Genomic DNA, 16,404 nt, shown 5'->3' on the forward strand with positions numbered 1-16,404 from the left:
GAAAGTCTCAGATGGTGCTAATGTGCTTTGACTCCTTTCAACACCTGCTAATCTCACTTCAAAAGAGAGAGTGAGCACGAGGGCACGCGAAGCCTGGGACGCTATTTGAATCAAGTTCCACTGATTCAGCTTTCTTTGACTTTCATTTGTACAATTAGCTCTACAGGGAAGCGATGTCCACTTTCCATGTATCTTTGGGTAGGAAGTGTTCTTTTCCCAAAACATGTGTTTGTGTTTTTATTTTAAAATGAGGCCATTTAAAGAAGCACGTTAAGCAAATAATCACTGAAGGGCTCTGCAGATTCAGCAGAGATCAGGGCCGTGGTCTTTGAATGGGAAGAGTTGGGAAATCTGAGTTTCGGGATGAGAAGCCCACACTGAACGGTGAGGGAGGGCAGAATTCACATCCCATCCCTGCCATCTTCTCTCTGGGTGGCCTTAGGACAGTCATGAAGCCTCAGTTTTCTCTGGAGCTAATAATAGTACTTGCAGGAGGGAGCCGTGGTGGAGGTTGAAGGAGATGCCACAGAGTGCCCAAAGCAGGACAACTGCAGTGGTAGGATCAATCTAATAATGGTTTACACTGTGGATTATGTATTCCAGTTAGTATCATGGCCAGGCTCTAGTCCCAGCACACTATAGCAACACATTTAATCCTGCACACCCATTTCATAGATGAGAAAACTGAGGCACAAAGGTGCTAAGTTACTAGCTCAGGGTCTTTCAGCAAGTAACTCCAAAGTCCATGTCCTTAACCGTCACACCACGTGGCACAAAGCAGGTGCCCAGCAAACAGTCGCCGCAGTGGCTCTGGCTGTCATGAGGTGTATGTCTCTGCAGATGAGAGATTGAGAAGGAAGCTGTTGTTCGTCCTCTGGTCCCATGAAACGCACAGTTCTCACGTCAGACAACTGCACTGAGTGTGTCCCCAGCTCCCCTGAAATTGTGACTCTCTCTCAGAGCCACGTGGGAAGGAGGCATTGAGCGGAGCCTGCTCCCTGCTTCCAGGGGAGGTGCTAGAAGGGAGACATGCTGTCCTGGCCAGCCTGACACAGGATACAGGTCCCTGAATGAAGTAAATTAGGAGGCGCATCGGGGCAGCTAGGAGAGTTGATTGAAAGCACTATTTTCAGAGGCAGGTGGGCAAAGGGAGCAAAGAAATGATGCTGCACCCAGGAACTGGTAGCAAAAGGAGCCCTTACTTTCCCTAGACTTGATGGGGCAAGAGGAGGGAGAGGTGAACTCAGAACTGGGGAGACACTAGAGCCAGGAGGTGTCCCCAGCAGGAGCTGCATCCACACGCAGAGACACGAAGGCTACTGCCTGGGGAGCTACTGCATGCGGGAGGGAGAATAAATGCACTGACTTCCTACACCTCCCATGCTGCAGCCTCCCAGCCGGAAGCCAGAGAGCAGGGATGTGCCAACCGCACCATTTATAGAGCTCAGCCTCCCAGGGTCCCAAGCAGAGCTGAGGGAGAAATGGAGCAGGAGGGATCCTTGCTGGGATTTTTCAACCGTTGCGCTGCCCAGAGAACCCAGTGGCCAGCTCCTCGTTGGTGTCCATGGAGGGTGGCTGGGGCAAGGCATCAGTGATGGACACCTCTGAGCCATGTAGACCCGAGGTATGGCGTGGCCCTGCCAACTCCAGCGTCCCTCACTCTGCAGAACTCAAAGGACCTTAACAGAACCTCCATTCCTTTATTTATCTAAGTATTTGTGCCAAGGCCTGGAGACAGCCATGAATAACATAAGCCTGTCTCTGTCCTCAGGGAGCTGACCCCCTAGTGGGGAAGAATTGGACAATAAATAAGAAATTGCAGGCTGTAGTAGTGATTACAAGAGAAATAAAACCGGTTATAAAATGCAGAGTACCTGGGTTGGGGGCCCCACTTTAAATGAGGTGGTCAGGGCAGGCCTCTCTGAGGTGATGACATTTGCTCTTTTGACAGAAGGAGCCAGGAGTACAAAGCAGGAGCTTTTGTTGTTGTTGTTTTCGAGACAGAGTCTCACTGCATCACCCAGGCTGGAGTGCAATGACATGATCTCGGCTCACTGCAACCTCCATCTCCCAGGTTCAAACGATTCTCCTGCCTCAGCCTCCTAAGTAGCTGGGCTTACATGCATGTGCCACCATGCCCAGCTAATTTGTGTATTTTTAGTCGAGATGGGGTTTCACCACATTGGTCAGGCTGATCTTGAACTCCTGACCTCAGGTGATCCACCCACCTCGGCCTCCCAAAGTGCTGGAATTACAGGCGTGAGCCACGGCACCCAGCCGCAGGAGTTATTTTTAAAAGAGCAGGTGCAAAGACCCTGGGGCAGAGAGCAGCTGGATTTGTCCATTCAGCAGAAAGAAGCCAGTGGGGCTAGAAAGGAGAGGTCGGGGAGAAGTGGGCAGGGGCCAGATCTCACGGGGCCCAGGCAGCCCTGGTGAGAAGTTTGCATTTTATCCTGTGAGCCATGAGCAGCCGGGGAAGGTGCAACAGGTGAGCACAGGACTGGCACTAAGGTGAGGTGAGTGCCTGACACTTGTACAGCCTGGGAGTGAGCACCCCCTTCAGTCTCCACCTGCACGAGGCACAGTGCCCTCCCCTGCCCAGTGCTGGGATCTGATCTGTGTTTTAGGAAGATCCCTCCGGCTGCCCTGGGAAGAATGGAGGATGGGGGCAGGGAAGAGGGAGGCAGGAGACCCCTCAGGCCGCCTTGCGGTCCCCAGGAGAGATGAAGCAGGCAGCACATCCCCCTGCCGAAACCGGAGCCCTTTCTGAGCCTCTGAGTCATGACTTTGAGCTGATGGCTGGGGTTCCTCCATGGAGGGCAAGGACAAACAGACCCTTTCAAGGTCACAGTGACACAGCTGCCCCCATGGTGTTTGTCTTCCTCCCGGCGGATCTGCAGGCTGTGGCTGTCTCACTTGCACTCTTGTTTTAAATAAATGATACCAAAAGTCTATATCTGGATAGAACTTGAAGGCTCATTTCCTCAAGAAGTGAAAAAATGACCGCAGAGACCGAAGAGCAGGGCGAGATTAGAGACCTGCTCGAGCCAGAGTCGCGTCCCCACCTCCCTGCACCCACCTTCGCTGGTGACCTGGGGCCAGGGGGGTGACTGAAGGCACAGTGGCCCGTGGCAGGTCGTCCCCCTCCGGGTGTTAGCGCTCAATTTTCTCTATTGTCATTTCATTTATTCTGCAACTTAGGCTGGGCACAGTGGCTCCCACCTATAACCCCAGCACTTTGAGAAGCCAAGATGGGGATCACCTGAGTTCAGGAGTTCAAGACCAGCCTGGCCAACATGGTGAAATCCCATCTCTACTAAAAATACAAAAAATTAGCCAGGTGTGGGGGCGGGCGCCTGTAATCTCAGCTTCTGCAGAGGCTGAGGAGGAGACTCGCTTGAACCCCGGAGGCAGAGGTCACAGTGAGCCGAGATTGCGCCATTGCACTCCAGGCTGAGCGACAAGAGCAAAACTGGGGAAAAAAACAAAACAAAAAACTAATAGGAATACCTTTTTGCCCAATTACAAGATCCCTGAACAAGGGCCTTTCAGGCGCATCCCCAGCAGACTGAGATCTTACAATGGCCCTGTCTACCCATTTTATTCATGGGGGAAACCGAGGTTCCAAACAGGCTTGCTCATGGAAACACTGAGCCAGTGAGTGGAAGATCTGGCACTCAAACATGCCAGTTGTCCAGCCCAAAACGTCCAGCTCCAGGCGCTCGTTTAAACCCCTGATTGAATCCCCCACTGACAGGGAGCTGCAGCTTCATCTCCCTCAGCTCCGTACCCCACGGTGTGGGCAGCTACAAGAGGACGCAAATATTCACTCCCTGAGACCAGCCCACTGCTGTTCCTCTCCCTGGGGACGATTTGGTGGTGGAATTGGGTGGATTATTCAGAGACGGCTATTATCTGACTCGGGTCTTGGGCTGCCACCAACACATCAGAGGTTCACTGGATATAGGGAAGAAATTGTTTCTGCAGAAGTGGCCACAGAAGGCTTTTCTGCCCGTTTGTTGACCAAGCAAATTGTAAAGACTTTGCTAACTTCAGCGGAGTTGAGTTTTCACTCTGCCATAGCCACCCCTGTTCAAAGAAACTCCCATTGTTCATGCCAGCCACTGTACAAATCATTATGCAAGAATGAGCAGCCGGCAGCCTTGACATAAATATTGACCTGATTCTTCCTCCTCCTCTAGATTTGTGAGTAAAGAGGGACGAGGGAAAAGAAACAATACCGCAGACCCAACTTCAGACTCCTGCATCCCAAAAGAAGCACCAGATCAGCCAAAAAAGAAGATGGGCCCCCCGAGCCTCGTGCTGTGCTTGCTGTCCGCAATGGTGTTCTCCCTGCTGGGTGGAAGCTCAGCCTTTCTGTCGCACCACCGCCTGAAAGGCAGGTTTCAGAGGGACCGCAGGAACATCCGCCCCAACATCATCCTGGTGCTGACAGACGACCAGGACGTGGAGCTGGGTAAGCCTCAGGGCCCCAGGGTGGCACCTTGGCCCCTTGGCTCAGGGTCCCTGGGTTAGGCTGAGGCTTCTGAGGCGAGGCGCTGGTGTTGATTCATAGTGGTCATTTTTGAGTATGTTGAAACCAAGACATGGCACCCACACGTGTTTGGGGTCACAACTGGGTCCTCAAGGTTAGGGGTCTCTACCCTCCTCCAGTTGCAGAACCATTCCTGGACTTCTCCAGAGAGTTAAAGAGAACAGGCTGGGCGCGGTGGCTCACGCCTATAATCCCAGCACTTTGGGAGGCCGAGGTGGGTGGATCACTGGAAGTCAGGAGTTTGAGACCAGCCTGGCCAACGTGGTGAAACCCCGTCTTTACTGAAACTACAGAAATGAGCCAGGCATGGTGGCGCACGCCTGTAACCCCAGCTACTGAGGAGACTGAGGCACAAGAATCTCTAGAATCTGGGAGAAAGAGGTTGTGGTGAGTGGAGATCACACCACTACACTCCAGCCTGGGTGACAGAGTGAGACTCTGTCTCAAAAAAAATAAATAAATAAAAGATGAGACATGAGCCTGGAACCAGATTTTGGAGGCTCTTGTGGGTTGTGGCAAAGACTGCCAATCATTGATCCCATGAAAGGTCGTCCCTCGGCCTCCATCCACTCTCAAAGGATAACAGCACGTTATTGGTGGCAACAAATGTGAAGGTTCACTAGGTTAGCCTTGACAACCTGAATTTGTCTTTTAGCTACCAGGAAAAGGTAATTTACATAAAACCAAGTTGTTCCTTGCAGTGCTTTGTATTAATGATCACAAGTATAGATTTTTTCCTCTGGGAGCTTCTCAGTGCAAGAAGAATTTGTAGCTAGGAAGCAGTCAGAGCCCAGAGCTTTTATTGACCATATGACACATAGGATACCTATCTCCTGGCAGTGTTTAGAATGAGGTACATTTGATAACTATGGGGAGTCTGCAGACTGTGGCCAGAAAGGTGTGTTTTGTTTCTTGCAGAATTTTGCAGAGAGGTCTGGCAGGCAGCACCTGGACCTCAGAGCTTCTTGATCTGACATGGTGTAGCCCCTACACTGTTCTGGTTGTAGTCATGCCTAGAATTTCCGATGCCCTGCACGTTCGTTCGTTCATCCAGCAGATGTTTATTACGCATTTGTTCCATTCAGTGCACTGTGTCAGGAGCCAGAGAACTGGAGGAGGCTCATTCCAGGTGGGGAGAACAGAAAATTCAAAGATACTGAGATAGAAATGAGCTCGGTGGTTTGGAGCCAAAAAACAAAAAGTGCCAGGGAGCTGGAGTGGAGGGAGTGGGGCCGTGATGGAGAGAGATGAGGCTGAGCAGCCGACTTAGCCCAGGTCGCACCAGGCCTTGTGGCCGTGGTGGAGGCTTTGAGTTTGATTGTTAGTAAAATAGACGTGGATAAGGGGGCCTTAAGAAGAGGAAGGCCATGACCTCACTTAGGTTCCAACAGGATCCCCCCAGCTCTTTTGATGAAATTAAATTGCAGGGGTAAGGGCAAAAACAGGACACCCATTCAGAGGCCAATGTCGTGATAGGGCAGTGATGATGGAAGCTCAGATCTGGGTGGTCCCACCTGAGGTATGTTTGGGAAATAAACTGATCCATGGGTTAGGTATGCGGGTTAAGGAAAAGAGACATTTCAAGGGCAACTCCTAGTTTGCGGCCTGAATCAACAGGTGAGTGACTGAATACCCACTCTTAGGAACAACACATGTTTGCAGCATGATCCAGCTAAGTCTCATGTCTGAATCTCACTGAATTTTGCCTGTGACTTGTGAATAAAACCAACAGTGGATCCAGATAAAAAGAAACCAACTGCATATGCAGATATAAGGAAACCAACAGTGTATGCACATACAAGGAAAGGAGCTACAGGTATGAAGTAGACACAGGAGAGAGGAGAACAAAGAAAGCCGTGGCTGACTTAAAATATAGAGATTTCTTCTCTCCATTTGACAGATGGAAAAACTGAGGCAGAGAGAAGCCACTTGTCCAAGTTTGCACAGCTGGAATGTGATTAAACATGATTTGAGCTGGGTGCAGTGGCTCACATCCCAGCACTTTGCGAGCCTGAGGAGGTAGGATCACTTGAGGCCAGGAGTTCAAGACCAGCCTGGGCAACATAGTAAGACCCCGTCTTAACAAGAAATATAAAAATCAGCCAAGGATGGTGGCACACACCTGTAGTAGCAGCTAGTGGGAGGCTGAGGTGGAGGGATCACTTGAGCTCAAGAGGTCAAGGCTGCAGTGAGCCTAGGTCACACCACTTCTCTAGCCTGGGCAATAGAACAAAACCCCATCTCAGAAAAAAAGAGAAAAACAAGATTTGAACCCAGAACACATGATCTTAGCCACCGCTCTGTTTAGTCAGATTCCTGGGGTGGATATTGAGTTCTTTTCAGATTGGTAGTGTGTGCGTTTGTTAGTTTTTCACTGTTACAGATATTGTTGCTGGAAATTTTAACAGGCATCTTTGCACAGGCAAGGGAGTGCTTCTGAAGGATAAATTCCAGGAGGTGGATGCTGTGGGTTTAGAGCCCCTGGTGTTCAGTGGCCTGTGTCAGCTCTTGCCCAATAGCATTACACAGCATAGATCAGGGCCTGCAAGTCTTGCCCTCTGCAGACAAGCCAGACCTCTTCTACCAGCAGCACTGGGTTTTGAAGGAGACTGAGCCTCCTTCAGGAGGTGAGGGATGGGAAGGTGGTTGTGGGAGGAGCATGATAGGCTTTTTATAAACCACTAGACAGACCCAGATCAATAATGCATGTCCCAAAAAAGCCCAATACATTATCTCACAGTCTGCTACAACTGGCATGCAGCGGGTGGTCCTAAAAAATTTATCATTTGCTATTTTCTGCTCATCTGTGCAGCAGTTCTGACAGCCCTCTGGACTGGAGACTTCTCAACTGAGATAATCCCAGGATTCTTTCTAGTCCCAGGACAGAGAACAGACGTCCATCCTCATTAGGGTCCGGTTGGGAGGACTGGTGCCAGATACACAAGATGAGGGACTTGTTCTGTTTCCTCATTGCAAGGTTGGGGGGTCAGAACTGTACCACGTGTATTCGATGTTCCTTTCCCTGCACGCATTTGACTCCCCGAGCTGTCTTTTGAAATTGTCAAATGCCCAGGGGAACTGCTTCCAGGGCCATACTAGTTTGTAAGTGGCCTAAATTATCATTACATGTTCAAAGTAGTTGGGGACATCCCTGTGTCTCGGTGACCCTCAGAGACCAGTGGACTTCTGCTGGCCTTCCACTCCAAAAGAGTAAGAGGGAAGCACGTGGAGGTGAAGGTCTCATTCGCAGACGTCCTTTGTTCAGGGAGGCTGTAGAATCTTTGGGCTCTGCCAGGGTTTACTGGTTTAATTTGATCTAAACCTCTGGGGAGCCTCTGGGGCTCCGACAGGCTCTGAGACACCAAGAGGATTACATGTTTCTGGCCTGGAGCAAGAGAATTTTTGCAGCATCCCAGTTCTCATGTATGACTTGAGAATTTCTTTAACTGGACTTATTTTTGACGCTTAAATATTATTTTAAAGGAAACCTCCAAATTCTGACTGTAAGGGAAAAAAACAATACACATTGCCTTCGGTAAAGGATCACTGCAAAACCAAACACAGTGAAAACCAAGTAGTGTTTTTAAATGTCAGCAAGATGCTGCCTCCCACGAAGCCTGTGTGGCTCTGCTGTAATGAGGGTGATGGGCAGTTTCAGAAGCAGCGTTAAAGGTGAAGTAGCACCTGCCAGACTTTCTTCTTGACCTGATCAGCAGGATAGGGACTAGAAAAGAGAAGAACTTTATCAAGCTTTTGATGTGAGAGCCCCACTTACATGGGCACCACTTGGTGGTGGCTCTTGTGTCAGAGGGTTAAGGATACAGCCAGACTCCAAACCCCAGAATATCGGGGTGGATTCCCTAGTGCTCATTTTCCTGAGCGTTCACACCAGGCAGAGATGGTTGCCTTTTAGGGGTCCCACAGATGGTCAGATTTGAAGTGTGCCCCGCGAGACTACATGCAGTGTTTGCACTTCTTTTTGAGATAGAGTCTCACTCTGTCACCCAGGCTGGAGTACAGTGGTGCGATCTCGGCTCACTGCAACCTCCGCCTCCTGGGTTCACGTGATTCTCCTGTCTCAGCCTCCCAAGTAGCTAGAATTACAGGTGCCTGCTACCATGCCCAGCTAATTTTTGTATTTTTAGTAGAGATGGGGTTTCACCATGTTGGCCAGGGTGGCCTTGAACTCCTGACATCAGGCAATCCGCCGTCTTGGCCTCCCAAAATGCTGGGATCACAGATGTGAGCTACCATGCCTGGCCTGATGTTTGCATTTCAAAAGAATTCTTTGCCTTTCAGAACATCTTTATTTGTTTGTTTATATTTTTTGAGACAAGGTTTCGCTCTGTCACCCAGGCTGGAATGCAGTGGCGTGATCACTGCTTACTGCAGCCTCAACCTCCTGAGCTTAAGCAATCCTCTTACCTCAGCCCCTGAAGTAGCTGGGACTACTGGTGCACACCATCACACCCAGCTAATTTTTTTGGTTTTGTTTTTTTGTTTGTTTTTTTTTTTTTTAGAGATGGGTTTTTGCCATGTTGCTCAGGCTGGTTGCAAACTCCTGAGCTCAAGCAATCCGCCCCCATCGGCCTCCCAAGGTGCTGGGATTACAGGTGTGAGCTGCTGCCCCCAGCCTTTCAGAACATCTCTAAAGGAGAATACTCTGAGCAAAGTTGCAAGGGTAAGAGCTGTCTCATTAGCCACTGGGTTCAAATCCTCACTCTGCCACTGACTGTGTGCCCTTGGGAAAGACTTGCCCTCTCTGTGCCTCAGTTTACTCATCTATAAAGTGGAGATGATCTGTCTCCCTGGCATTCTTGTGAGGACTGAATACCTGGCACCTGTCATATGTGTGACAGTTTGCTCTCACTTGGGTTGTTAAAGCCATCGTCTGTTAGAGCACCCTGGGCCAATGCCACAGTACTGTTTGTCTATAGCAAGCTTTATATATCAAAATGACATTAAAATCTAAGTGTCTCATGGCACTGAACAGCAACATTACTGTAGAGTCTCCTCTGGCTGACAGTGGGGTGAGCTGGCGCCCACTCTGCCAGGTATGTGAGCCTGGCATGGCGACATATCCCATCATTTGAGTGGCAGTTGTCAATCAAGTTTGCCATGGGTTCTTCTGCTGTTACTGCCTCTGCCGATGAACAGAGTTGCACCATCATGGCTTGCAAAAAGCAACTGAGTGGTGGTTTTGGGGCCTGCAAAAGTACCAGGGGAACCAGCATTCCACTGGATGTTAAAAACGCGTGTGTCACAACCACTGTCTGTCAGCCTAGATTCTCTCCGTTACGGGTGATGTAAACCCAACTCAAGCAGGATCGAGGAAACAAAAAGGGGACTTTATTGGACTCATATAAGTAAGTCCAAGTATACACTGAGCTGCAGGTGCGGTTAGATCCAGAAGCTTTGTCTCTGGATGGCCTCTGTCCCTCCATCTCTCCCTGATCTCAGCTTTCCTCCAAGTTGGCTTCACTCTCAGGCCAGCTCTCCAGCCAGCGTTCTTGGCATTGCTAGACCCACATGAACACCATACAGGTGCAAACTGTCCCTGTGGAAAGAGAGCTGCTCTCACCTAGAAGACAGTCCCCAAATTGAGTCTTTTTGGTCTGACACTGTCTGGGACTTCTGGTCAACCAGATTCAGGGGAATGGAACACAGTGGTTGGCCGGATGGAGTCATGTGCATGTTCCTGGAGCCAGGACTGGAGCCAACCCCACTTGAACCACGAGGACTGGGATTGGGATAGAGCAGGTTCCCTAAAGGAAAATTCAGAAGCTGGCACCAGAAGAAGGCAGGTAGCTGGTGTGCAATCCATTTAGAGAGATGCTTGTGACACCCTCACGTGGCGCTCTCTGAAGCAGCTGCTAAGAGACCAGACTCATTCATTCAGCAGGTGTTTCCTGAGCACATACTGTGTGCCAAAGGAGATCCAACAGCAAACAAACTAAACAGAGCTTACATTCTAATGTAAGAGTTAACAAGACACGTCGAATCTATAGTACACAAGAGAGCACAAAGTGAGGAGGAGAATAAATCCAGGAGGGGAAGCTAGGAGGGGCAATCAACCAGGAGAAAGGTGGAGAAAAGAATCACTGGCATTTTCTATAGGGTAGTCTCATTGGGAAGGGGAAATCTGAGCAAAGAAGGTAAGGAAACCAGTCAAGGGGGTTTCCTGGGGAAGAGCACTCCAGACATAGGGAACAGTGTGTGCAAAGGCCCTGAGGTAGATACTGTGCCAGCAGGCTCAGAGCAGCAAAGAGGCCAGAGCAGTGTGCACAAGGACAGCAGGAAAAGTGAGCAGTAATGGGGAGGTGGTGGTTGGATGGACCGTGCAGGGCATGAGCCTTTGAATGGGAGGAGGATTTTGGCTTTCTGAGTGAGATGGACACCAATAGAGGACATTGAGCAGAGGAGGAACACCACCTGATTTGTGTCTTCCAAGGACGCCTCTAGAAGAGTAGACTGAATAGGTGTAGTGAGAGCAGGGTGTCCAGTAAGGAGTCTACTGCAACAGTCCACGTGTGAGATGAGCCCAGTGAGGAGTCTGTTGCAGTGGTCCAGGCATGAGATGACGGCGGCTCAGACCAGAGTGAGGAAAGTAGTAAGTGCTGGTCATATTTCAAAGGTAGAGCTGATACAAGTGCTGCTGATGGAACTGATGTGGGATGGGAAAGAAGAGTTGAGAATGACTCCAAGGTTGTGGCCTGAAAAACCATGAGAATGGATTTTCTGTGTATACAGATGGGGAAAGCCATGGTTAGAAGCTCTGGGCCGGGTGCGGTGGCTCAAGCCTGTGATCCCAGCACTTTGGGAGGACGAGATGTGCGGATCACAAGGTCAGGAGATCGAGACCATCCTGGCCAACATAGTGAAACCCCATCTCTACTAAAAGTACAAAAATTAGTGGGGCCTGGTGGCACGCACCTGTAGTCCCAGCTACTCGAGAGGCTGAGGCAGGAGATTTGCTTGAACCTGGGAGGCGGAGGTTGCAGTGAGCTGAGATCGCACCACTACACTCCAGCCTGGCAACAGAATGAGACTGTGTTTCAATCAATAAATCAACAAACCAATCAATAAGTAAAGAAAGCTCTGTTCTGGACCTGGGAAGTTGCAGGTGCCTGTGAAAAGCCAACAGGAACTGTCCAATAGGCAGCCACATCAGTCAGACGTTGAGGAGAGAGGCCCAGGCCTGGGTGGGCTTAGAGTAGGGGAGGGTGGGGATCGTATACAAACTGTGTGCTTATTTGTGCTTCGCTGAATCTGAGACTCTTCCCAGATCCTGAAAGTTGCAGGGATCCAGCCTGGAGAGCTGTCCAGTGGGAGAGGCAGGCTTTTGAAAGAAAGGCGTAGCAGAGGTCTGGCCGGCCTCCTGTTTTCCACTTTCCATCTGTGAACACAAGGAAACCACACCCTGTGCCACAGACTGATATCCAGGAGATCAATTCCAAATCGCAGGCTCAAGTACTCTCTGTAGGGGTCAAATGGCTGGAAGCCCAGGACAGCATGCCCAGATTCCAGACACCAGATCGGTGCTAACTTCCAGCTCAGCTTCTCTGAGATCCCACCTCCTGGCCTTCCTGCCACTGATCACTAGAGGAGGAAAAACATGTGGATGCAGGTTATCTCAGAAAGAAGAGAGGCTCATTTGGACCCACACTGGTGTTCAGCTTGCCAAGCACATTCCTGTTAGATGATTTTTTTTCAGTTCAGCAACATTTGGGAGATCACTTGAGTTCTGGAAGTTAAGTGTATCAGGATTAGATTTGGCTGCATGTAAAAGCAAACATAAAATAACATGGCTTAAACAAGACAGAATTATACAGATGTCTGGAGGTAGGCAGTCTAGGACTGGCTTGGTGGCTTCAAGGTTATCAGGGACCCAAGCTCCTCCTCTGCCTTTCTGTTCCGTCATACTTACTGCATAGCTTCCATCTGCAAAGTCACCTTGTGGTTAGAACAGCTGCTGGAGCTCCAGCTGTCACAGCCACATTCTAGGCAGCAAGAAAAAGGAAGCAGAGGCAGAAGGGCAGGATAAAGAAAAAAGAACCCACTTCAGAAGTCACATGCAACACGAATAGATCTTATTTATTTAGCCACTTGATCTCAGCAAGAATTATAAAGTACATGCAAATTTGAATCATTCAAAGGCTGATTAAGTGGGGTTTTTTTTGTTTGTTTGTTTGTTTGTTTTTGAGACGGAGTCTCGCTGTGTCGCCCAGGCTGGAGTGCAGTGGCGCGATCTCGGCTCACTGCAAGCTCCGCCTCCCGGGTTCACACCATTCTCCCACCTCAGCCTCCGAGTAGCTGGGACTACAGGCGCCCGCCACCTCGCCCGGCTAGTTTTTTGTATTTTAGTAGAGACAGGGTTTCACCATGTTAGCCAGGATGGTCTCGATCTCCTGACTTCGTGATCCGCCCGCCTCGGCCTCCCAAAGTGCTGGGATTACAGGCTTGAGCCACCGCGCCCGGCCGGGTTTAAGTGTTTTTTGCTAAAGTGTGAGCAAGTGCGAGGAAACCACTAGGGCTAATGCAGTGCCCCAGGCTAATTAGCATCAGTGGGACAAGAGGTTACTGGAACCCGGAGACACAGAGGGTCACCTCACAAGAGCTGTCACCCTCTGTTGGCACCACGGAGAGGAAGGTGGAGGAATCTCTCTGCCAACCTCACTTTCTTCTTTTGCTATTCTTCTGCCAGGGGCCCTTGTCAGTGAAATCCAACCCAGAGCCCAGAGAGTGAAGGGGCTTGTTGAACCAGCACCTCCAGGCCAGTGCCCTGGGGTGGAGAACTGGACAGAGAGCAGGGCTGGAAGGCCACAGGCAGGCTCCTGGCACATCTTTGGCCGTAAGGGAATCTGGGAAATGTCTCCTAGATGGATGCATTGAAAATAAAGTCAGGGCCTGATCAGAGGAAGAAGGGGAAAGAGATACTGGTGAGCAACTGAGGGTCTCAGCCACATTGGAGATCAGGAGCAAGTGTCCCAGCGAGTGGGACACTCCTCCAGCAGTGGGAGGTGTGGCTGTGTGGCCGAACACTGGGGAGACCTGCGTCATGAGGAAACGTTTACATGTTCATGTGGAAACCCGAGGCAGAAGCACAGCACGTGCAAGAGCCCTGTGGCAGGAACAGGTTTGCCAGGACCTTGGAGGAGGGCAGCAGGACCGGGGAATGAAGGGGAGGAGGATGGGGAAGGGGGCAGAGAGCAGACAGGGGAGACCCGATGGTCCCCAGCAGGCTGTGCAGCAGGGTCTGGATTTGATTGCAAGCCCGATGGAAGGACCCCAGAATGTTCTGAGCTGATCTGCTATGCATGCATGTTCTCAGAGGTACACCCCAGCTGTGGGTGAAGAGGGTGGCCCAGGGACAAGAGCGGAAGCAGGGAGATCAGGTGGTGGTTGCAACGGTCCAGGTGGGAGATGCTGGTGGCACGGAGCAGGACGGGGCGCTGCAGAGTCTGAGAGGTGGGTGGATTCCGGTGCTGCTTGGAAGGTCGGCAGGGTTTGCTTGATAGATCGTGAGTGGGCGGGTGAGGGAAGAGGAATCGGGGATGACTCCTAGGTTTTTGGCTGAGCTGTTGGGCAGATGGTGGTGCCATTTACAGAGACGGGAAGGCGGGGGCAGGAGGAACAGATTGGGAGAGGTGGGGAAGGGTGGACATTAAGCTGCTTTGCAAACATCACCCACCAGGCCTGTGGCTGGGTGGGAGCTCTGCGTAGCCCCTTCTGAAAAGTGGGGAAAACACCCTGGAAGCCCTGCCCCACTGAATAAATAACCCTCCCAGGGATGGTGATCGTAGGGTTTCAAGAGTTAGAGGAATATTTCTGGGTGGAGCTTCTCGGAGAGGAAATGACCAATCATTGCAGAGCCCCGTCAATTACACCCAAGCCCTGCCCTTTCCCATGTGTGCTCTGCCACCTCCCTGCTGTGGTTGACAATTACCATAGCAGAATTTTCTCCCAGGAACTTCTACAACCAGAGGCAGCAGAAAGCAATGGAGAAAAAATTAACTGCATGGTCTCTCTGACAACTCGATGCTTATTAATAGAATCTCAGTCCTGCCTCTTCGACATCTGCTTAATTGATTTTGGGTTTAGGAACCGATTTGGAGGCTTGGCTTTTTGTAGCTGAAACCAGCAGTAACATTTGACTTTATTTTGTAATGTCCAAGAGTCGGGAATGGCTCACCTTTGCACCATCAAAAGAAAAACAACATCCTCTGAGAAACAGGTCCCCGGAATCCAGTGTAATTATTCTGGATTGAGTTACAGGCACAGCAAGAGTTGCCACCGGCAGCAGTGAACACATTACTAGGTGAAAAATAAGAGATTCCCTTGCCCAAGTGTGGCTGCCGATTTCTGCTGTTTGTGCCCCAGGCCTTTCTCTCCCCTTTGCTAGATACAGAGCTATTCTGGGGCAGTCGGTCAGATCTGAGGGGCCCAGCCTGCTGCAGCCCTTTCACACGTGTTGCCTTGGGCATGGTAGGGAGCGCACAAGCTGATCCTACAGCATTGCAGACATTCCAGGGACATTTGAGGGCCAGGAGAGGGCTGCTAAATGAATTCCAGCCTGTTAGGTGGACACCAGTAGCCAGAGGACAGTGCAGGACACAGGTTCTTCCCCACCTGTGGCTCGACCTTATGGCCCTCTTCATCCCCTACCTGTCTGGGTCAAGGCTCTGTTCCAACCTGTACGTGACCCTGCAGCCTCTCGGGAAGCCTCCCCACTGAATGCCTGTTCTCTGCAGGTCTCTGGGCCCCGGTAGACTATTACCTTTGCAGATTTATTTAGCTGCTCCCTTCACTTGGAATTGAATCAGCTAAGGGTTGCAAACTGCATGCCCACCGGGCCAGGGAGGTGCTGGCAAGGAGGAAGTAGACATGGTAGGGGCCGTGGAAGACCAGAGGAGGACCTTCTCAAGTGGGCCTTCGCTACTCGGGTCCAGCCCACTGTGGGCCCATCAAAGCCAGATCTTTGCATTTTTCAAGCAAAGCCAGAAAGCTGAATTGATGAGAAATCTCACAATTTAAGAAAAAGGCCATTCAATTTGTAAAATCCTTTCCTTTTGGGCAGACCTAAATCAAACACACATGCAGACAAGATTTAGTCTAGAGGGACTCCGTTTTTTAACTCCGTGTGAGACGATACTTGTGGAAAAGCTGACATGTGGCCAGGTGCGGTGGCTCACTCCTGTAATCCCAGCACTTTGGGAGGCCAAGACAGGTGGATCACTTAAGGCCAGGAGTTCAAGAACAGCCTGGTTAACATGGTGAAACACTGTCTCTACTAAAGATACAAAAAATTAGGCATGGTTGGGGGAGCCTGTAATCCCAGCTACTTGGGAGGCTGAGGCAGGAAAATCACTTGAACCCAGGAGGCAGAGGTTGCAGTGAACCGAAATCATGCCATTGCACTCCAGCCTGGGTGACAAGAGAGAAACTCTGTCTCAAATAAATAAATAAAGCTGACATGCATTAAGTACTTTCTGTATGTCAAACATTGAACTGAAAACCATATATATATATATATTTTTTTTTTTCCTCAAAACTCATAACAACCCTGAGAAGAAGGCATTGTTATTTTCCCTGCTTTGCAGATGAGGAAACTGAGGTACAGGGTGGCTAAATCATTTGCACAAGGTACCTGGATAATAGGAAGTGGCAAAAATCAAGATTTGGAATCAGGCCTTCTGACTGAAAATCCTTTTCATCCTATTAGGTATGGTGACATAGCGATAGGTTCTAGAGTCTATCCTAGAATTTCATAGTCAAACCTTATACCTAAAGTTATCTATGGGCTGTGTTTTTACAGACAGGGAAGCTGAGGCTCAAAGAAAGTCAGTGAT

At 50.2% G+C, this 16,404-nt stretch overlaps 1 protein-coding gene across 6 annotated transcripts in view; it reads left to right on the forward strand.

The window, feature by feature from the left end:
* Positions 1 to 16,404, forward strand: part of SULF2 (sulfatase 2) — a 134,998-nt gene that overhangs the window by 24,813 nt on the left and 93,781 nt on the right. For all 6 annotated transcript variants that reach the window (XM_017877882.1, XM_017877880.1, XM_017877881.1 and 3 more), the window contains exon 2: positions 4,203 to 4,477. In XM_017877882.1, coding sequence (XP_017733371.1) covers positions 4,303 to 4,477 — 175 coding nt within the window. In that variant the 5' untranslated portion in view covers positions 4,203 to 4,302. The remainder of the gene's footprint in view (positions 1 to 4,202; positions 4,478 to 16,404) is intronic.

The sequence above is a fragment of the Rhinopithecus bieti genome, unplaced genomic scaffold (assembly GCF_001698545.2).
Source record: "Rhinopithecus bieti isolate Rb0 unplaced genomic scaffold, ASM169854v2 scaffold_10347, whole genome shotgun sequence".
Classification (NCBI taxonomy): Eukaryota; Metazoa; Chordata; class Mammalia; order Primates; family Cercopithecidae; genus Rhinopithecus; species Rhinopithecus bieti.